Source organism: Lepus europaeus, chromosome 3 (assembly GCF_033115175.1).
Source record: "Lepus europaeus isolate LE1 chromosome 3, mLepTim1.pri, whole genome shotgun sequence".
In the NCBI taxonomy this organism is placed as follows: Eukaryota; Metazoa; Chordata; class Mammalia; order Lagomorpha; family Leporidae; genus Lepus; species Lepus europaeus.
In genome coordinates this window covers 6,297,250-6,319,190 of record NC_084829.1, presented here as the reverse complement: position 1 = coordinate 6,319,190, position 21,941 = coordinate 6,297,250, and the positions used below count along the sequence as shown (strand labels likewise).

At 49.2% G+C, this 21,941-nt stretch overlaps 1 protein-coding gene across 1 annotated transcript in view; it reads left to right on the top strand.

Moving 5' to 3' along the window:
* Positions 1–2,533: 2,533 nt before the first annotated feature.
* F13A1 (coagulation factor XIII A chain) overlaps positions 2,534–21,941 on the top strand; it is a 163,516-nt gene continuing 144,108 nt past the window's right edge. Inside the window, exons 1-2 of the mRNA XM_062187323.1 lie at positions 2,534–2,669; positions 15,155–15,343. Coding sequence (XP_062043307.1) covers positions 2,540–2,669; positions 15,155–15,343 — 319 coding nt within the window. The 5' untranslated portion in view covers positions 2,534–2,539. The remainder of the gene's footprint in view (positions 2,670–15,154; positions 15,344–21,941) is intronic.

The window sequence follows — 21,941 nt, the reverse complement described above, 5'->3', positions numbered from 1 at the left end:
AAGTCACCAAATGGGGCGCAAGGGGCGGGTGTGCTTCCCCCAGACACAGCCCCCTCTCCCTCCCACTTACTTTAGAAGGGAGGCTGTGGAGCCAGGAACACAAAAGCCTGGAGAAGTAGAGCCAGGGAGAAAGCCTGCTCAGCTGACCAGAGCCACCTGGGCTCCCCCCAACCCCATGGGCAGCAGAACTTGAGCCTTTTCTCTATCCCAGACCTGCCCAGAAGGGGTGACCCTGCCCACCTGAATTCATCCAGCCAGGCCCGCACCTGCTGCCCTTGACCTGGCTGGCCCCTGGGGCTCCCCACTTTCCCACAGGCTGCTCCCTGCTGCACTGCCCTCTCCCAGAGCCTACCTCCTGGGGGGATCCTACAGCCACCCTAGCTGTTTCCAGCTTTCTCACTATCATGAACCCTTCAACACCCTCCAATACCGCCCCACACCCCGCTGACCAGAGACTGAATATATTTAGAGATATTTATTCAGACCTTATCCTTCCAAGACCAAACACCTTAGGCAGTGGTTTTCTCTGACCATGTTTCTGGAACCTTCTACTTGCCTCTGTCGCAGCCGACTTTGCATCTTTTGAGGATATGCCTGAAGTTTTTGAAAACAGCAAAGTTTCCAGGAGTCATGCCTGGGTAATCTAGGTGATTAGGTCCAGAAACAAAGTCCTCCTTCATTGGGTCATTTGGTCAACAAGTCCTTGTTCGGTGCTGCCCGTAAGGTGTGTGGTGTTTAACCTGGCTTGTGGCCTGCACAAATTCCAAAGGCAGGGGACCAGCCTTGGGGCGAGGGTGGTGGTAGCAGCCCTGACTAAGGATGTTTAGAGAACAGTCTATCTATAGCCCCATTTAGAATTGCAAGTGGGCTTCGTCCCAGGTCCCCAGTCTCTCCACCTCCATGTGCTCCTCCTTGTGGGCCTGTTTTCCTTCTTTTTAAAAAATGCTTCTTTGTTTTATTTGAGAGGCAGAGAAACACACACACACACAGAGAGAGAAAGATAGAGAGAGAGAGGTCTCCCATCCATGGTTCACTCCATGAATGTCCACAGCAACCAGAGCTGAGCAGGCTAAAGGAGGGAGCTGGGAGCTTAGTCCCAGTCTCTCATACAGGTGGCAGCAACCTACTCACTTGGGCCACCACCTGCTGGTTCCTGGGGTGCACAATTGGACCCGGTTACTCTGATGTGGTTGGTGTCCTGAGTAGTGGCTTAACCAGCGTGCCAGACACCCGATCGGTGGTCCTTTTCAAAGCAGCTCTTACCTCTTCACACCCAGGGGAGTTCAGTGTGACTCTGCCGGTCCTTGTCTAACCCCGCGAGACTGTCAGGCCTCGGGCCAGAAACCCTGTTTTGTTCTATGGTGCACACTGCTCAGTCTGGCACATAGTAGGCCTTCAATAAGCACTGGTTACATTAGATGGTGAATATGAGCACTTTGGAAGACCATACTTATCTGGACATGGTAGTATAAATTTATTCTTTTTTTAAAAAAGATTTTTTAATTTATTTATTTGAAATTCAGAGTTACACAGAGAGAAGAGAGGCAGAGAGAGAGAGGTCTTCCATTCATTGTTTCACTCCCCAATTGGTCGCAACGGCCAGAGCTACACCAATCCGAAGCTAGGAGCCAGGAGCTTCTTCTGGGGTACAGGGGCCCAAGGACTTGGGCCATCTTCTACTGCTTTCCCAGGCCACAGCAGAGGGCTAGATAGGAAGAGGAGCAGCCGGGACTAGAACCGGTGCCCATATGGGATGCCAGCGCTTCAGGCTTTAACCCACTGTGCCACAGCGCCGGCCCCTAAATTTATTCTTAAAAGTGACTTCAGGCTGGCGCCGTGGCTCAACAGGCTAATCCTCCGCCTTGCGGCGCCGGCACACCGGGTTCTAGTCCCGGTCGGGGCACCGGATTCTGTCCCGGTTGCCCCTCTTCCAGGCCAGCTCTCTGCTATGGCCCGGGAGTGCAGTGGAGGATGGCCCAAGTGCTTGGGCCCTGCACCCACATGGGAGACCAGGAGAAGCACCTGGCTCCTGCCTTCGGATCAGCTCGGTGTGCCGGCCACAGCACGCCGGCCGCAGCATCCACTGGGGGGGGTGAACCAACGGCAAAGGAAGACCTTTCTCTCTGTCTCTCTCTCTCTCACTGTCCACTCTGCCTGTCAAAAAAAAAAAAAAAAGTGACTTCAGTCTGATCGGGGCTGTGGAATGGGCATACATACGTGTACGAAACAGTAAATGCTTCCTACAAAGGTGTCGCCTCTGGGGGCACTAGGGGGTATGAAGGAATGTTGTTTTCCAAAATCTTTAAAATTGTCCATCTTTTCCAATAAAACCCCTCCTACGATCCTTAGGGGGGCTGAACCCGATCATTAAGCTAATCTTTGCTGCCACTTGCCAGGTTTTCATCCGTGCAAAACTCAAAGTGCGCTGTTCACAGGTATGTCTGTGGCTCTGTTCTTGCATCCTTGACTCAAGGGTAATTTCTTTCATGATCTTCTTCTTTGTCTCCTTTTTCCCTCCAAGGACCAGGTGAGACTGAGAATGTCAGACAGCTCCAGCAACACCTTTGGGGGCAGGCGGGCAGTCCCGCCCAACAACTCCAATGCAGCAGAAGACGAACTCCCCACAGAGGAGCTGCAGGCCCTGCTGCCCCGGGGCGTGAACCTGCAAGGTAAGAGCCCGCCATGCCTCTGGTCCACGCATGGCTCTCCCCACGAGTGCTGGCCGAGCGTCACAAAAGGATGTGCTGTGCCAGACTCTGGTTTTAAAGAAAGGATCTCTTTCTACTGAGTGTTAAAAGCCCAGGTCTTTGCTGGGATTCTGTCTCTTACTGCTTCGTCACCTTCGGGGCGTCACTTTGCCTTTCTACCTCTCAATTGTTTCCTCTGCAAACCAGGGTGCCGGATTCACGGAGGCATCTTCCAGTCCTGCTGTTCTGTGCTTTTGAGAATGTTCCCTAGCTGGAAGATTCCGCTTCCAAAACATTGTGGCTGTTTTGATTGTCTGGTTTGCACCTCCTTCCCTCTTCCTCTCCCTCGCTCTCTCCACGGTTGTGAGTTTCAGAGCTGGCAAGAGGCAGCCGATTCTGACAGTAATGGAGATGGACGTCTTCTATTTGTCTGCAGAGCAGCCAGGGAGCAGGCGAGGCAGGCTGCTGCCCCTGCCTCCGGCCTCCGTCTGGTCCTGGGGGACCTGCTCTCGGTGCAGCCAGCCGCCAGCAGCTGACCTCTCAGCCCGTCAGCTGTGACAGCGCCTGCCCAGGTGCCAGCGCCGGTTTGGTGCCACAAACGCCATTCCCTTGGGCCAAGGCAGGCACATTCAGCCTCCCGTCCCCGCGTGGCATCTAGCTGGGAGCACTTTCAGCCGACAGCATTCACTCACCAAAACCTGAATTTGCTCATGAGGGTGCTGTGTGCTGCATTTCACTGGGGCGTAAACACCCATGGGTGACTCTGGGGCCATGTGGTTGGGTCACCTTGTCAGAAGGACCCCAGGCTGATTTGGGACTCTTGGTACAAATGGAAAAGGCAGCGTTGATCAGTCACAAATCCAGCAAGTCCAAGAACTGGCTGGGCTTTGGGGGAGGGTTAGATTGTGTTGCTCAATCTCACCCACACAAGCTGATACCGAGTTGTGAAAATAAAGAGGTACCCACCCTCACCATCAGGCACCGTCCACGTTTGGGGGAGGCAGGCCGGAAGGACAGCTTCAGCTGAGTAGCACAGTTCGCGCACCAAGATCAACTGGTAGGTCTGACGTCTTCTCCCTGCTGTGTGCGGCATGCTGGATTCTCCATCCGGGCACTGGGACTGAGGCTTCGGAAGGACTTCCTGCTCATGCAGGACTCTCGACCCCGTGTCCTGGGTTAGGGCTCAGAGGCCCAAAGCAAGCAGCTGACTGAGATGCTTCCCCGGCCCGTCGAGGCGTCTTTATTTTTTACGGATGCAAATGAAATTGGAAAGCTTGCAGGTGTCCAGTCATCAAGCAGGTCACCTTGGCACATTCAGTTTTTGAGTAACATTTTCCGCTGGCAGAGAAGTCACTGGGACCCCGGCTAGGGGACCGAGGCGCTGGAAGAGCAGCTTAGTAAGAACAGCGAGAGCGAGGCACAGTCACCCGATCCAAGGCCACGAGAACTGGGCGCCTCCACAAAGGCCGTGCAGGGCAGTGCGGAGGCCTGGCTGGCCCCGGGACTCAGGACAAGTCACCGGAATGTCCTCAGCCTCAGGTCCCCCCCCCCCCCCCCAGCAAAATGCCTCCCTCACACGTTGTCGGGAGAGCCTCCTGAACAGCACCTGTGAGAGCGTCCGACCCATAGCACACGAGCAGTGGATGCTCACCGATCCAGAAGGTGCAAACAATGAAATCCCAACCAGGTCAGAACCTGCCAGGGACCACTTATTTCTGCAGGAAGCATGTGCAGCCTGTACCCCTACAGACCTGTACTCCAAACAATACATTGCCAATATGACATCAAAACTGCCACAGAATTTGTACGGGTAGGTCAATTTCTTAAGAAATCTGGGATTGGCCGGCACCGTGGCTCAGTAGGCTAATCTTCCGCCTTGCGGCGCCGGCACACCGAGTTCTAGTCCCGGTCGGGGCACCGATCCTGTCCCGGTTGCCCCTCTTCCAGGCCAGCTCTCTGCTGTGGCCAGGGAGTGCAGTGGAGGATGGCCCAAGTGCTTGGGCCCTGCACCCCATGGGAGACCAGGATAAGCACCTGGCTCCTGGCTTGGGATCAGTGCGGTGCGCCGGCCGCAGCGCGCCTACTGCGGCGGCCATTGGAGGGTGAACCAATGGCAAAAGGAAGACCTTTCTCTCTGTCTCCCTCTATTGTCCACTCTGCCTGTCAAAAATTTAAAAAAAAAGAAAAAGAAATCTGGGATTACTGTTTATTTATTTGGGGTGGGGGGGAGGGAAGAGTGGAGAGTAGCTTAACTGAATCATTTTTAAAGATTTGTTTATTTATTTGAAAGCCAGAGTTACTCAGAGAGAGAAGGAGAGGCAGAGAGAGAGGTCTTCCATCCGCTGGTTCACCCCCCCAATTGGCTGCAATGGTCAGAACTGCACCAATCCGAAACAAGAGCCAGGAGCTTCTTCCGGGTCTTCCACATGGGTGCAGGGGCCCAAGGACTTGGGCCATCTTCCGCTGCTTTCCCAGGCCATAGCAGAGAGCTGGATTGGAAGTGGAGCAGCCAGGACTTGAACCTGTGCCCATATGGAAGGCCAGCACTGCAGGTGGCAGCTTTACCCGCTCTGACAGCGCTGGCCCCAATTGAATCATTTAGAAAACTCAGTCCTTATTTGCTTGGAAGTCACAACTGCAGAACCCCGGGGACACTCTGGGACACTCAGTCGTGGCGCTGTCCTGGAGTGTGAAGGCTCCCTGACTGTAGCATGAATGAATGCAGTCCATCGCTTGAGAATCGAGCAGTCTGTCGGCATCGCTAGAATCTTACTATTAATAGCCAGGTCCAGAGTTCATAAGCCTGCATCCATTTACTGTTTTTCACGCAGATAGCCTGAAGGACCACCTGCTGTGAGGACCCGGTCCCTGAATCCAGGATCCTAACTGTGAAGCCTCAAAGGAGTAGGGCAGGACAAAAGGAAAGGGCATACAACACATCAGAACAAGGAGCTTATCCTGCACATTTCAGATCTGTGTTCAATTATGCTAACATGAGATTCTGCTGGCAATAATATCAAGTCTTCCCAAGTCCTGTCTTCTGAGGAACTGAACTTAGGAAGGCACAATCCCTTTTTTTTTTTTTTTGGTTGGTTGGTTGGTTTTCAAATGCCAAGTTCTTGCAATTCTTGCATTAGCCACTAGTGGCCTCCACGTGGACACGCGAGTGCCCCCTTGAGAGCAGAGGATGGATGGTTTGCGGGTACAGAAACCCCTGGGTCTAACTTTGGTGTTTTCTGCCGCGGCTCTTCAGGTTAGCAAGCTGCTCTTGAGAAACTTCCAGAGAAGCACAAAGAAGAAAGGGGGGCAAATGCCAGGTTTTTGTCGTGACGAGTCTTGGAGCAGGAAGCTCTGAGCATTCCTGCGTGTGGTACGTGTAATATACATTCAGTGGGGGTACAATATCCTGAGTCCTGGCTTTGGTGAATCTTTAGCTAAGAATTATTTTTGTGGACTCTATTTCAAATGCAAACTCCCTATGAGAGTCCTCCCAAACACACCAGGACGCCTAAGAAACAATGAAATATTTGAGGAGACGGTGGAATTCCAGAGGTGGGGCTGGCCAGTTAGGGGCAATGTTTGATGTACTGTGTGGTTTTTAGAGACCCTTGTGTCCCCCGTAAACTCAGTTATAGCCAGGAAAGTACTGTTAGAACCTCCTCAGAGTGTCTGGATTTGCCTGGATTTCTAACAGACTGGTCTGCAAGTTCAGTTGGTGCTTCGGAAAAAATCTCTCCTCAGCTTTGCTTGCCTGCAGGGATAGGTGGAGCTGGAAATGGAATGTTCCAGAAGATTGCGTTGTATTCTCAGGTTGGTTTGATTCTGTTTTAGACAGTAGGCGGTCACTGACAGCTGTCCTTGGGATACTGGCTTGACAGCGCAGGTGCCCTGGATTCCAAGAGGAGAGCCAGCCTGGCTCTGGGGAAACCAAGCGTAGATGGACTCTAGTGCTTTTCAGGCAAATGGAGTCCTTTGCCTTGCTGAAGCTTCTCTCCTGCACACCATGGCTTGGCAGACCTAAATCCACCAAGTGGCTGCTTCCCGGTCAGCTGCTTCTTCGTGCAGCGTGAGCCTCCCAGGCTACAGCGCTGCTGAATGAGAGAGAGGCCTTCCGCGAGGGGTAGGAGGTTAGGACATGGTGACGTGGTGCGGCACCACTCCATCTCCACGCCGAGTCCGTGGAGAAGCACGCTGCTTGTCCCGGGCTCTCTGTGAGGTCACAAAAGTGAGTGAGTCGGTCTGTGGCCTCAGGCAACTCTTGTTCTGGTAGAGGAAATGATCAAAGGGCATGGCAGTTCGCATTGGAGTGAAATAGCACTGCTGGGCGGCTTGGGGCAGTGGGGCAGAGGGTGGGGAAGGCGTCCTGGTGACAGGGAGTCCGAACTGCGGCCTGGCGGGCGATGCATGGAAAGGCATTTTCACAGAGGGAACAGTAGCGAGGAGTGACAAGGGAACAGGAAAAGATGGCGGTAGCAGGACCTGGAGACCTTCTTCCCTTTCATCTCGCAGATAATAGAGGATTCCAAACAGCAGAACCTTGTGTTAGAAAGGGAACTCCAGAGCCATGGGGCAAATGGAGAGGAGGCTCGTGGGGATGCTCCAGGCTGGGGCAGAAGCAGAGCAGAGGGATCTTGGTCCCTGGGGTCAGTGTGAGTCCCTGTCCTCTTGCTCTAACAGCCTCTGGGCAGCTGAGCGATTCCGCAGCCTCCTAGGCCCTGGGACACCTTAACAACAGGAGGGAGAGGAGCGAGTGCTTCAGACAACCTTTGTCATCCTTCTGATTCCCGTGCTTTCCACTGCTAGGCGTCCACAAGTGAGTGAGGAAGAACCCCTCCTCCTGTTGTGCCTTTCACAGGAAACAGACTGACCTGGCTCCTGGTGGCCAGCATTTGTGCCTGGTAATAATGTTACCAAAGATTGCACGGAGAATTCGACTCCCCAGGGGATTCCTAGAGGCTGAGCCTAAACATTTAACTTATTTCAGGATTCCATCTGTGACAGGTATAATCATTCTCTGAAGAATATTTTTACAACCCAGGGAGAAAATAATCCACTTTTTTTCATATTAGGGGAATGAGTAGGAGGGCGGGGAGCAGCTGGCTCCTGAGAGCTTTTCTCTTTAACAGTCCCTCTTCCCGTGTGCTTGGAATTGGGCTCGATTGTGGGAGGGAGACTTTTTGAAAGCTGTCACTTTGAAAGAGTGAGCTGCCAAGTTTCTGCTACAGTATCTTAAAAAAAAAAAAAAAAAAAAAAGAAGAAGAAGCTGAGCGATGAGCTGCGGTTTTGCCAGTTACTGGGCTTGGACGGGGGGAGGCGAAATCATTTCCTGTTGGTGGTGAATGGAGCCTGGAACTGTGCTCCTAAGCCAATGGGATCGACAGCGGGATGCCAGCCTAATAATGGTGGCTGAGCAGCCACCGCCTAGCACATTCTAGGAGGCGACACGGACACAGAGGGAATGATGCCATTGTATATCAGGGCTCATATTTTATCACAAGCAACTCTAGAGTCCTTGCCGATGTCGGGTGTTGTAAGATCCAAATAGTGTACTTGACCTGACCCGCGGGTGCCTGGCCGCGTTGTACAGTCATTGGTACCAGTGGTGGTTAGGACCTTGCTTCCTGCCACAATACTTGGGGCAACCCCTAGGAAACCCATTGATCTTTAGAAGGTTACACTAGAGAAGCCAATGGCTATCATCTCCTTCTCTAATTTTTAGAGAATGATCCACTTGGGGAAGGCGGGCATTGGACACAGTGGGTTAAGACACCATGTGGGAAACCCACGTCCGCCATTGAGGTGCCTGGATCCGAGCACCAGCTCTGCCTCTGATTCCAGCTCGCTGCTAATGCACACCTTGGGAGGCAGCAGCGATGGCGCAAGGACTTGGGTCCCTGCTGTGCATATGGGAGACCCAGACTGAGTTCCACCCTAGCTATTGCAGCCACGTGGGAAATCTTTCCATGTGTGTTCGTGTATATGTGGGGGGGGGGGCGCCCGCTCTCTGTCACTCTGCCTTTCAAATAAATTAAATACATCTTTAAAAGTCAAAACTGCAGATAGGGAGGCCTCCTGTGATCGAATCCCATATCACCACCTTCAGAAATAGACCTGGCTTTGAAACTGGCATCTCTAAAGAATGAAACTCCCTAGCGAACGGTATTTACGGGAAGCAGTGGCTAATCTGTGACCAGTGTAACAGTCCACTGTAGAAGGAGTAATCACTTTGCAGCGCCACCTTTTCAGGTCCTAGGGGTATCGAGTGAGAAGTGGCAGCTGCCATGGCATTTCTGCACAGCTCCCCCAGGCACAGTGACAAGAGGCCTGAGACTCCACCTAGACCTCAGGGATTCTAAGCCCATGGGTGAAGTCAAGTGTGCGAGACGCCTCCAAAATTCATAGAGAATGCAATTAAGACATAATTGTCTGTGAAATGTTGAAGCCCCTCCTATAAAGATAATGTGAAGTGGTTTATATATATGTTTATATAAATATACATATACACACACACACATACACATATACACTTTTTTTTAAAAAATAGAGGAATTACTCTGAAAATCAAGAGGGTAAAAAGGATTGGTTTTATTCACAGAAATTCAGGAAAGGAAAAAGCCTCTGTGTGCTCAGACCTGGAAAGTGAGGGGCATGCCTGCCTTGATGGGTCCAAAGACCATTTCCAGATCTCAGCTTTCCATGGCTGCATCTCCGATAACCTTTGACCTCAAGGGTCCGCCCACACGCTCAGTGGCTCACTGTTGCTGTTGCCAGTGGCTGAGCACTTGCCGCGTGCCAGCCTCTGAGATGCAGTTTCTCCTTTAACCCCACATCAACTGCTTCGAAGATGAGAAAACTAGGATCCAAGAAGTTTCTGTCCAAAGTCATAGACACAGTAAGTGGCAGAGCGGGGACTGGAGTCCAGGTGGTCTGGCTCCAGACCATAAGCTCTAATCCACTGTGCTACTCTGTAAATAATAATAATAAAATGTTCACTGAGCATTGACCTGGCGCCAGACTCTCTACAAGGTGTGTATTTCATTCCCACACAAAAGATAAGAACATTATGCTGCGGAGGCTGCACAATCAGTAGGTAGCGAACCACTTCCACAGCACGACCTGCAAAACACTGTTCTCCAAAGAGCACATCTCCCGTGACCGTGGAAGTGTGGAAGCCCCTGCGCGCGCGTGTGTGTGTGTGTGTGTGGCAGGCTTGCAGTGCACATCAGCGGATTCCAGTCTGTTGTTATCCTGACTCACTTCAGTGAGGTCGGCGCTTCTCAAAGCTGGCTTAGCCACGGCGCCCTTGGGCTTCCCACACCTGTCGGTGTCCTGACAAACAGCACCGTCCCAAGCAGGGAGGAGCTGACTGCAGGCGGATGCACTGCCCGTGAAGCAGGGTGGAAATCCAGCCTTCTTTCTCAATGAGAACTAGACCCAAAGACGAGAACTAGATACCAAAGTGATGCGCGTGCTGGCGTCTTCCCACCCTGCTTTGCTTTTCTCTGTAGACAGAGGTCCCTGGGAAGCCGAGGCATAAAGCTAAGAGACTCGTTTTTGGGGTGCTTTGTCAAGGAGGAGAAAAGCAGCAATGAAGGAGGCGGATCCTGGGTGTGTTTGAGGAGCACTGAGCGCCGGCCCTGCACGCAGAGGGAACTCCCAGGACACTGCAGCCAACAACTCAGGCTCCCCAGCATGCGCACAGCCACCATCCCAACCTATCCCCCATCACCAAAACAGCTCACTGGTCGATTGATCAATCGATCAATTAAATCATGTCATTTAGCTCCATCGATTTAATCAGGTCGTTTGCTGTTTCAGATTCTTTCTTTCCTGCTCAGTGCAATTAAAAGTCCCCACCGCTGGACATGGTCTCCGTGGCTTCCACCAGAAGCTTCCTGCCTGCCCTTCCGCTGTGGCTCCCACACACTCCATCCAAATAGACATGCCCTGGTTCCTTGGGAAGCCGTGCACTTTCTGGCTTCAGTCTTCATGCACCCTCCCCTCTGCCTGAAGCCTTCTCCCCTACCTCCCCCTCCACATGGACCACGCTCTCCTCCTTGCCCACTGCTTACCCCCCCTTGCTCCAGAAAACTCTCTTCACACCTCCTAATCAGGGTGAGCGCTCCTCCCAGAAGCCTCCCACCCAGCACCCTCCGCTGCCTTCAACAGTGCCCCATAGTTTTTTGTTCACTTTTTAGTGTTTCCACTGTGCATTGACTGAGCGTGTAACTGGGTTGCTGGCTTAATCAGCATTTATATCCATGACTTGGATGTCAGGATAAAATAGTATGCTATGAAAATCCCGGAGACCAGGAAGCTGTGGAGAATATCAAATATATTGAAAGCACACGTACAGTCTGAAATTATGAGCTAATTCAGTGAGATGAAATTTAATGCAAATACATGGAAGGCCTTAAAATTGGGCTAAAAAGGAAGAAAACAATTGCGTAGAGAGCTACACCCCAATACAACATGAGTGTCTTGCAGGGGTCTGAGTTGAATTGTAATTTTAATTCACCATTGGTAGAAGTGACTTTGGAACGCGTTTTTGGATGTATTATTTCACCAAATTCTTACTAAAAGTCAGCATTCAGATAACAGAATGTAAGACACTGATGCTATCTTGCGCTGAAAAACTAGAAATATACTATTTATTTCAAAAGATGTAATGGCCCCATTGGTCTTTATTGGAGAGACCATAGCCAGAGAAACGCAGTTAATCCTAGGGAACACACTTCAGGACAGACCTCGACAAAATGGAGTGTGTTCCAACGCGGAGGGTGGGCAGACATTCTGCAACTCAGTTCCTAAAGATCGGTTGGAGGGATGATGGCTGCTTTACTCGGAGGGAGCCAGAGAGCAGCCTTTAAATACCTCGAGAGCGCCAGACGACACGAAGAGAGGACTCGGTCTATATTTATCCAGAAGTCGGAACAAGGAGCCACAGCCAGAAGAATCACAGAAAGCAGATGCCCATTCATCCAAAGAGGATGTTTCACATCATCAAAGTGGTTAAAAATGGACCGGCCGCTGCGGGAGATAGTGAGTTCCCGGTTCACACGGAGGCTGGGAGCCTGAGGAACAGACCGTGCACGGAGAGGAGATGTTTCACATAGCGTGGCAGGTGCATGTTCATAGCGGGGCTGTGTTGCTGCACGCATGGCAGGTTCCCACATGGTCCAGAGCGGGCTGTGGACCTCTGGGGGTCTCCCAGGCTATCCTGTCCTTCCACTGGTGCTGATGGGTGGGAGCCAATCACACCCATTTCTGAGGGCTTCCAACTTTAGATATCTTTTTAAAGATTTATTTAATTATTTTAAAGATGTTATGTATTTATTTGAGAGATAGAGTTATAGACAGTGAGAGGGAGAGACAGAGAGAAAGGTCTTCCATCTGTTGGTTCACTCCCCAGATAGCCACAACAGCCAGAACTGTACCAATCCAAAGCCAGGAGCCAGGAGCTTCTTCTAGGCCTCCCAGGTGGGTGCAGGGGCCCAAGGACTTGGGCCATCTTCTACTGCCTCCCCAGGCCACAGCAGAGAGCTGGATCGGAAGAGGAGCAGCCAGCATACAAACTGGTGTCCATATGGGATGCCAGCACTCTAGGCGGTGGCTTTACCCACTATGGCACAGCACTGGCCCCTAGATATTTTAAAAAGCAAAATTGTTGCAAGGCGTTATTCTAAGATAGAGGACCAGGTGAGTTCATTACCAGCTACTTTCACCTGGGTCACTTAGGAGTCTCCAGATCTTTCATTGGCTGGTTGAAGCCTGGGGATTATGACCTTAATGAGCCTAGAACTTCAGAGACAGGCAGCATGGAAGAGAGAGGTCTGGAGAACTGAACATCTTCGGCCGCAGCAAAAAGAGGAAGAAAGTACCCTTCAGGGGACCACGTACTGCTGCAAGGTTCTGACATGGGTGAAGATAAAGCCGCATCTTGTACTTCCTGTTTGTTGCACGTGGCTGTCCGACTAACCCACGGGACACTGTGCCATGGGAAATGCCCACCACACTTCCTGTCCCACGAGCCACAGGAAGACCACGCCCCCCGTGGGGTGCCAGGCCTGTGCCACGCCTGCTGCCTCTTACATCACGAAACCTTTTGAGAAATTCTCAGATTAGTGTCCTCATTCCGAAGGTGAGAAAACTCACCGAGCAGGATGGGTTAACTATCTGGATCACTTCCTTTCTTTATTAGATTATTTTTTTATCAACAAACAATAATTGTACATATTTATGGGGTGCAATGTAATATTTCGACACATGCATAGATTTTAATGATCAAATTAGGATAATTAGCATCCATCACTTCATATATTCAATATTTCTTTGTAGTGTGAGCATCCAAAAGCCTTTCTTCTAGCTATTTAGAAAAATACTATATGTTATTGTTAACTATTATTACCCTACTGTAAAATGGAACCCCAAGATTATTTTTACAATAAAGAAAACAATATTCTTATTCAATAAAAGTATATATATAAACAATTAACTTTGAAGAAGAACCCAAGGATGATTCGTCTTTTGCAAGCGCTTAGACAGAACTATCGCTTATGAGACAGAAGAATATCCTGCACTTAATACACTAAAATGAAGTAAATCTTTGAGAGCAGATTTTACTGTTAACTCTACAATGCAACTCTCCGAGGACAGAGGCCCTGCATGGGAAGCTAGTGCACAGTGACTCCTGTTGTTAACTTACCAGTTAACACTCTTATGTGTGACGTCAGTGATCACCCGAGGCACATGACGTGAGCTGCCTAGGCTATGGAAGCCTTTTGGGTCCACAAACTCGTTCCATATTTAGACAGGGCACAGGCAAAGTGGAAGTTCTCTCCTCCCTTCAGAGAAAAATACACTGGATGGCCAGCACCGCGGCTCACTAGGCTAATCCTCCACCTGCGGCGCCAGCACACCGGGTTCTAGTCCCGGAAGGGGCACCGGATTCTGTCCCGGTTGCCCCTCTTCCAGGCCAGCTCTCTGCTGTGGCCCGGGAGGGCAGTGGAGGATGGCCCAAGTGCTTGGGCCCTGCACCCGCATGGGAGACCAGGAGAAGCACCTGGCTCCTTCCTTTGGATCAGCGCGGTGCGCCGGCCATGGCAGCCACTGGAGGGTGAACCAACGGCAAAGGAAGACCTTTCTCTCTTTCTCTCTCTCACTGTCCACTCTGCCTGTCAAAAAAATAAAAAGTAAATAAATAAATAAAAAGCACACTGGATTCTGACTCAGGATTGCCTGAATTCTCAATGTATCGAGACTGTATCAGAAACTGTTCAACTTCAGAGCAGGACAGAACCGTTAAGAACTCACTTCCTGTTTTTACCTATGAGGAAAACATGGAGGCCCAGGGAACCAGGAGTCCCGCCTGGGAACAACAGGTAAAAGCCGGGGAGGCCATCTGAGCGCTTCCACGGCAGCACTCCCAGCGTGGCTAGCGCTCAACAGCCGTGCTCACCGTGTGCTGTGTTCACAGCCCAAGGGCAGGGCGTGCAGCAGGCACTCCCAGAGAGGGAGGGAGGCCAGCAGGCCAACGAACCCCACCTCCCGCCCAACCTTCTCTCCCCACGCCCTTTGGGACTCCAGTGCCGTATACGGAAATCCTTCCTAGACCAGATCTAACCTGCAGTGGACTTGGGTAGCTAGAGGGGGGTTGAACCTGTACCCAGGGCTATCACGTGTCAGAGCCTTGGTGAAGGGCGTTCACGCCACACGTCACATTCCTTAGGTCATCTCCTGTATGTGCATTGGCCTCTCCTTGTTTTCCCATGAGCACATGGGTTTGAGTTGCACCTGTCAGCACAGCTGACACTCCTGCTCCCAAAACTCAGAGCCATGAAATAGACCAGGTTGTGCTGCAGTTGGGTCACTCCCCGCGAGGTGCTTTTCTGCCTGGGAGAATGGGAATGACCAGGCTTGTCTCTGGGAATGTCACTTTCAGTTCTTCAGAGCCAGCGCCTCCCCTTCCTGCCCTCGAGGGACCAGATCTGTCTTTAGAATGACAGAGAAGGGGGTATTCGACCCTTCCTCCAGCAAGAGGACTCTAAATGGCCGACTCTGCCCTTACAGGGTCCCCGTGGGGCTTTGCCAGAATCGATTCTTCCTTAGAAAAGTGAGAAAATTGGAGTGGCTCCTCCTGCTTGTCCTTGGTCAGTCACCCAGTGAGAACAGCCGTATCAGGACCAACACCCAGCAGGACAGCTACAACCCCAAGAGTGAACCCTGGCTGTGGCTTCTCTGCCTCCAGGTGTCTGGATCTGTCTTCCCCAAAGTGAATGCCGGGTGGTCTGGAACGTGATCGTGAATGGGAACAGCTTTTAAGAGCTCTGTTCAAAAGCAGGAGTGTCCAAGGGGCTGATGCCCGTGTTCAGGCGTCAGCAGACCTGGCTGTCTTCCTGCTGTTTTCTGAGTTTGTGCTTCACCCGGAGTTGCTCAGCGGCTTCCCCTTGTGTTTTCTCTGTGTCCAGACTACCTTAATGTCACAGACGTGCACCTCTTCAAGGAGAGATGGGACACCAACAAGATTGAGCACCACACCGACAAGTACGACAACAGCAAGCTGATTGTGCGCAGGGGGCAGCCCTTCTACGTGCAGATTGACTTTAACCGTCCCTACGACCCCAAGAGGGATTTCTTCAGGGTGGAATACGTCATTGGTGAGTAACGTGTGCGAGTCCTAGTCATGCTTCCACGGGCCGCATTGCACAGAGGGGCGGCTGCAGGTACAGCTGTGCTGTTTCCTTCTCCCAGTGGCTGGAGCTGGAATTGCATCCACGCCCTGGGTCACCCTGTGCCCTAAGACGGGTCTGCATAATGCCACACATGGATGACTGGGGCTGAAGTTGTGTGTGGGGGGGAAGCCTTTGTAATTCATAAGCTGTACTTTGGAAATTTATATTCATTAAATTAAAAAAAAGAAAAAAAAGAAATAAAAGTTAGGACATTTTTCACAAAACATTACTTAGCTACGTTATGTTTCCCAGAACTAGTGGCTCAGGCATCCTGTAGCTGTGACTTAATTTATCATTATGACTGAATCAATCTCCTGTGTTGAAAATATTTAGAAATCTTAGCATACTTCCATACACATATATATAATGTACATTTCACAAAGTTTGTTCCTTTCTAAGATAGTACCACAAAGTGGCCCGTGCAAGATGGGATGGTCTCGTAAAATTTACAAAATACTTTGCTGCCATCTCAGGTTCTGGGATTCCATTGCACTTTGGTCCAGTGCTTCTCAACTTAACTTGATCACAAAACCCTTTTATTAAGTTGTAGTGATCCACGTTGGACACATTTTGGTAAACGTTTCTCAGGAATTTACAAGTATAAGCAAACATGCACAGAGAGGCCTGAGTGGCTCAATATGTGGAAATCTGCTTACCTAATCCTAGACACAAAAGCAAGAAATAGAGAATCAAATCAAACTGGAAGGTACCTGACAGAGTTCAGCAACTGCTTATTATTTTCTAATTTTTAGAAATTTATTTATTTGAAAGACAGACAGAGCTGTCTGGTTCACCATCCAAATGCCCCCAGCAGCTGGGACTGGGCCAACAGAAGCTGAGAGCAGAGAGCTCAGTGTGGATCTCCCACATGGGCACTCTCACCTGCTTGCCCCTAGTCTCTGAACTGGGAGAAATCTGGATCCAGGATTCAAATCTGGGCCGAACCCAGACCTCCCAACCAGCATCTCAACCCACCAGGCTGAAACACCAGCCCCATCAGCAGCCATTTTTTGAAAAAAGAATTTAAGCAAAGCAGAAGTAGAAGAAAATTCCTCATTTCCAATAAAATACCCCAAAACAACAACTTTCAATATCCCAAGTTGAGGGCAGGGGGTAACTAATTTAATCTGAAATTAGAAATGTGTGCTGTCACCATCCATTGTCTTAAGTATTGTCTTAAAAGTTTTAGAAAGTACACAGTGCAAAACAATCTGCTATAAATGCTGAAGAATAAGCCGGCGCCGTGGCTCACTAGGCTAATCCTCCGCCTTGCGGCGCCGGCACACCGGGTTCTAGTCCCGGTCGGGGCACCGATCCTGTCCCGGTTGCCCCTCTTCCAGGCCAGCTCTCTGCTGTGGCTAGGGAGTGCAGTGGAGGATGGCCCAAGTCCTTGGGTCCTGCACCCCATGGGAGACCAGGAGAAGCACCTGGCTCCTGCCATCGGAACAGCGCGGTGCGCCGGCCGCAGCGCGCTACCGCGGCGGCCATTGGAGGGTGAACCAACGGCAAAAGGAAGACCTTTCTCTCTGTCTCTCTCTCTCACTGTCCACTCTGCCTGTCAAAAAAAAAAAAAAATGCTGAAGAATAAGAGACGAAACTGTATGTTCTGCAAATACAATGGTTGTGTGTGTAGAAAACCCAATGGATTCAAGGCAAAAAAGCACAGCATTAATAAAACTTTGTAAAGATTGCTAGATAGAAGATAAATACCCAAAAATCAATAACTTTCACCTTCTCCACCACTAAGCACCTAGAAATAGAAATAAGAAAAAATATTTCACTTATAAAAGTCACCAAAACTATAAAAGGTAGAATGAAATCTTTAGGAAACAAGACTCACAACCCATATAAAGGAGCTATTACATCTTAATAAAAGACACAAGAAATCAATGAAAGGGAAACATGTTCTTGGGCTGAAAGTCTCAATATATAAATTTTTAAGGTTTCCTTAAATGTTGGTCAAAGGGTACAAAATTTCAGTGAGAGAGAAGGAGTAAGTTTTAATGATCTATCACACAGCATGGTAACTTTCCTTAATAACATATGGTGCACTTCAAAATTGCTCTAAGGGTGGATTTTAAATCTCATCACCTCAAAGAAATAATTAAAATGTGAGATGATGAGTATGTTAATTAACTATTTAAATTGCATCATATATACAGATAACATCACATTACACCCCACCGATAGTTACAATGACATCTGCCAATTTAAAAATTCTCCCAGTATTAATATGTTCGTTTCCAATTAGAATTCCAGTGGGGTTTCTGTGAGGTTTGGGGAGGAATTTTTTTTTTTCATTTTAGACACAGATAAAATAACTTTAGAGTTCATTTGACGATACAATAACCAAGAATATTGCAAAGAAATAACAAGTAATATTTTCTATAGGCTTAGCATCGTAATGCATTATAAAAATATTGACTAGGAAACAATAGAGAATCCAGACATGGGTTTCTGTCTATAAGCATGGTTAATATAAGTGTAGGTTTCATAGACTAAGAAAAGTGTGTGGAGTTTTTTGTCTTTTTTTTTAAATGATAGTAGAACAACTGAGTCTCCTTAACAAAAATGGAAATTAACCCCATCTTATACTGTACACTGTAACAAATTGCAGATGGTAATATTTGTACAACCCCCCCACCCCAAATATCACAAGATAATATTTTTGGAAAGTTTAACAGATTTAACTATGACTGTAAACTCTGAAACTGTAATTTTAAAAAGCCACAAAAACTATATATGTACACCAGTGTACCACAAATGTCCATGCATAAGGCCAAATAACAAAATACAAATACATGTCCAAAAGTATCACAAATAAATTAATACACAGAAGGCAGATCTGGAAAATTACTCAAAATATAAACCACAGATAAAGGCTAACATGGAAAATATGAAAAAGCTCTTATAAGTTAGCATTATAAAACAAGCAATTGACAAAGAACGTGAAAGAGACAATTAGCAAGAAAGGAAACCCAGGTGGTGTATAAGAGTCTGGAAACATCCTCAAAGTCACTAGCAGACTGGGAAAGCAAATCAAAGTAATACCTATCAGACTGGCAAAAATTGGGGGAAAAAACATAGAATTTTTTCCTAGACCATAATAAGAGAAAAGCATACCTTGCTGATATACATGTGCAATTTGTTATTTTTCTAGAGAGTAATTTGTCAATACCTAATGATATTGAAAATACATATCCCCTGTGGACTCCACTCCTAGGTGTCTATACCAAAGATATTTAAAATCCGCTTTATAGAGGTGAGTATTGCTGACCATGGCCCTGTTTACAGTGACCAAAAATAAACACTGAAGCATCTCTCAGCAGTGGAAGAGTTAAATAGGTTGTGATATATTCACTTAATGGACAATTGTTTTATAAAAGAACAAATTAAAACTGTGCTGGGTGACTTCATGAAAGGTAATGAATGAAGAAGCATATGGAAAAGTGCATGCATGATCCTCTCTCTCTCTCTCTCTCTCTCTCTCTCTCTCTCTGTGTGTGTGTGTGAATGTAGGATAGTCCCTCCTCGTCCTGAAACCACAGGTGGTACTGAAACCCAGGTACACACTGCTATGGGTTTTCCTATCTGTAACTACTAGAAAGCTTGGTTTGTAAATTAGTCACTGTAAGATTAGCAGTAGCTGAGAGGGTAATAGAGCAACCTTAACAATATGCTGTAATAAATCCGAATGTGGTCTCTGTCTCCCTTTCTCAAAATAGCTCATCTTACTGTCCTCCCCCTTCTTCTCGCGGTGATGTGAGATCACGCGGTGCCTGGGTGATGAGAAGAAGCCGTGTGAATGATGGGGTCATTGTGGCTTCGTGTTAGACCCCACAGAAGGGTTAATTGAACACAGGTTCTGCTATACCTTGCCAGTCCCGTGCTTGATTACTGGAACAACTACTAGGTGACAAATGGGCAGGTAGCGCACGCAGTGTGGATACGCTGGACAAAAGGATGCTCCGTGTCCCAGGCGGGAAGGAGCAGAACAGCTAGAGATGTCTTTCTTTTTTAAGACTCATTTATTTGAAAGGCAGAGTTACAGAGAGAGGGGCAGAGACAGAGAGAAAGATCTTCCAGCTGCTGGTTCACTCTCCAAATGGTCGCAATGGCTAGAGCTGGGCCGATCTGAAGCCAGGAGCCAAGAGTTTTTTCTGGTTCTCCCACATGGGATCGGGGCCTGAACACTTGGACCATCTTCCATTACTTTCCTAGGCACATTAGCTACGTGAATTAAATACATTTTTGACTTAGGATATTTTCAGCTTACAATGGGTTGGTCAGGATGCAACCCCCTCGTAAGACAAGGGGCATCTGGAGTTGCCTCTCTGGGACTGTGGGCAAGCCTCTGGGAGCGACTCAGTGACTGACAGACGTCAGCACCCAGCACAGCCAGCACCGTGGACGAGAGCCTGGGCAGCAGAGCACCGGCTCTCCCACAGCGAACACTTCAAGCCCAGCACCCCCCCCCCCCCAGCTTTCTTTTTTAACAGAAGAAACAGCACTACCTGTGCTCCTTCTATAAAAACGGGCCGGGAGGTAGGGGGTGGGCAGCATAGCCCATCTGACTTTTGAGATATAAGTCCATGTATTTTTTGAGCCACCGTGTCCCCTAACCCTTCTCAGAGCCTGTGATGTCCACTTTAGGGGTAGCTGTACTGCAGAACAGGTGTCATTGTATTTGGAGAGCAAGCACACTTCTAAGGGGGCTGAGAGGACGGGTGAGAGAGGGTTTCTCTGAACCAGAGTGGCGTCCCTAAATTTCATGTCACTCAGGAAGTTCACACAACGACCTCAGCTTCCCAGGTGCGGCAGTGCTGAGACTGGAAGAAAGAGCTCAGTGGGCTCTCACAGGGGCCTGGAAACAATTCTGTTAAAACGCAGTGTTTGTTTCGGGAGGACTGAACCACGCTGTGGAAATTAGGCTCTACAAGCACTTGCTGTAATGAGAAGAGATAAGCACGGAATGTGAACGGGAAATGATTAAGTGCAAAAGTTTGTATGTGCAGGTGCACCTCAATCTCAGGAGCCCCAGAATGTGAAAATAGTATCTAAAAACAGAAAAAAATATGTCGTAAAAAAAAGAATAAAAGAACATCTTTACATATTTCTTTTAGAGTGTTTAACATAATGAGATGCATCAACAAAAATCAATTTAAATACGATTTTCAAAGAAAGTAACTATCGCATAAAGAAAGCCATTTGATATTGAAAATTCAGAAGACTAACTTTTCACTCAGTTGTCCCCGATGTGAAGTCAGTCCTTGGTTCCTGTCCCACTGTGTCTCCCGAGGCTTTAGTATAAGACGCACCAGCTGATGCATGGGAGATTCCCCTTGTTGCCGTCCCCAGAAACTTGGGGCACAGGACTTATCTATAAGTGATTCTATCTCTGATTAAGTTCCTTTGTTCCTTCTTCCCTCCTTAGAGATATTTGATCCGTTTTTAATATGTAAGCAAACGCCTTTGTCAGTTTCAGCGAGACAGCCCTAGAGCACCACACAGTGCCAGGCTGGGTCCGGACGGTAAGCAGGGGCATCAGGGGCTCCCTGGCCTCCTGAGCCGGTCGCTGCTTTGGTGAGCGCATCCCTGAGTCCAGGGCTGAGTGCAGGGATCTCTGTGAGTGAGGCAGGAGGTGTTCCTGAGCTTGAGGAGGTGGGTGGGGCTGGCAAATGTGCCCGCGGACCTGTGGGGCCTTCTGCTCCATGCACCTGCCTCAGAGCCTACAGTTGTGACAACCCGTGAAGGCATGGACACACTGTTAATGTCAGATCTTGTTAGCCCGTAGCTGGGCTGTGAAAGCTGGGGAGTGGCTTAGGGTGCTGATTTGCTGCTACCTTAACATAGCCCTGACGGTTGTGAAGTTCAAGGAGGAAGAAGAAGTCATTGTGAGGGCAGAATCTTCAGCTGCGTTCTTGGCCAGCTCTCCTCTCAAAACACTCAAGGCCACCCTTCCCGGTGACCCCCCCACAGACAAGTTCCACCAGCGGGTTGGAGTTGCTTCCGACCAAGTCCAAGCACGGACCAAGGGTGTCAAGGCTGGCACCCAGAAGATTCTCTTGACCTTTACTTCAGTGCCAACATGGGACTGCATAGCTCTGGCTTACATTAGAAATCTCTGCCCACAATGGAAAGTAGGAGGTCAGATGGCCTCAGCAAAACCTGCCCCTCTTATCAGAAGACAAAAGCTTTGACTCCCAGCAAAGTATTCAAGTCTCCTTGGCACCTTCTCCTTAAGGGAGGGTAGGGAAGTGTTGCCTTCTTCTAGAGTCTTCAGTGGACAGGGACAGGAGAGAGCCAGAAATGGATGCTGGTGGACCCCCCGTGGTCTGGGCTTGAGGCCACCTCCAGCTCTGCCCCCCCGTGGGCATCGAAGTGCATCCCTGAGTGACAGCAGCGCTGAGGTGGGTCATGGAGGGTGCAGCCAGCACGTGCCCAAGACTGGGTCAGTTGCACCCATAAAACATCAAAATGTCACCAGGGCCCCAGCGTTTCTGTTACTTGTCGAGGAGTACTT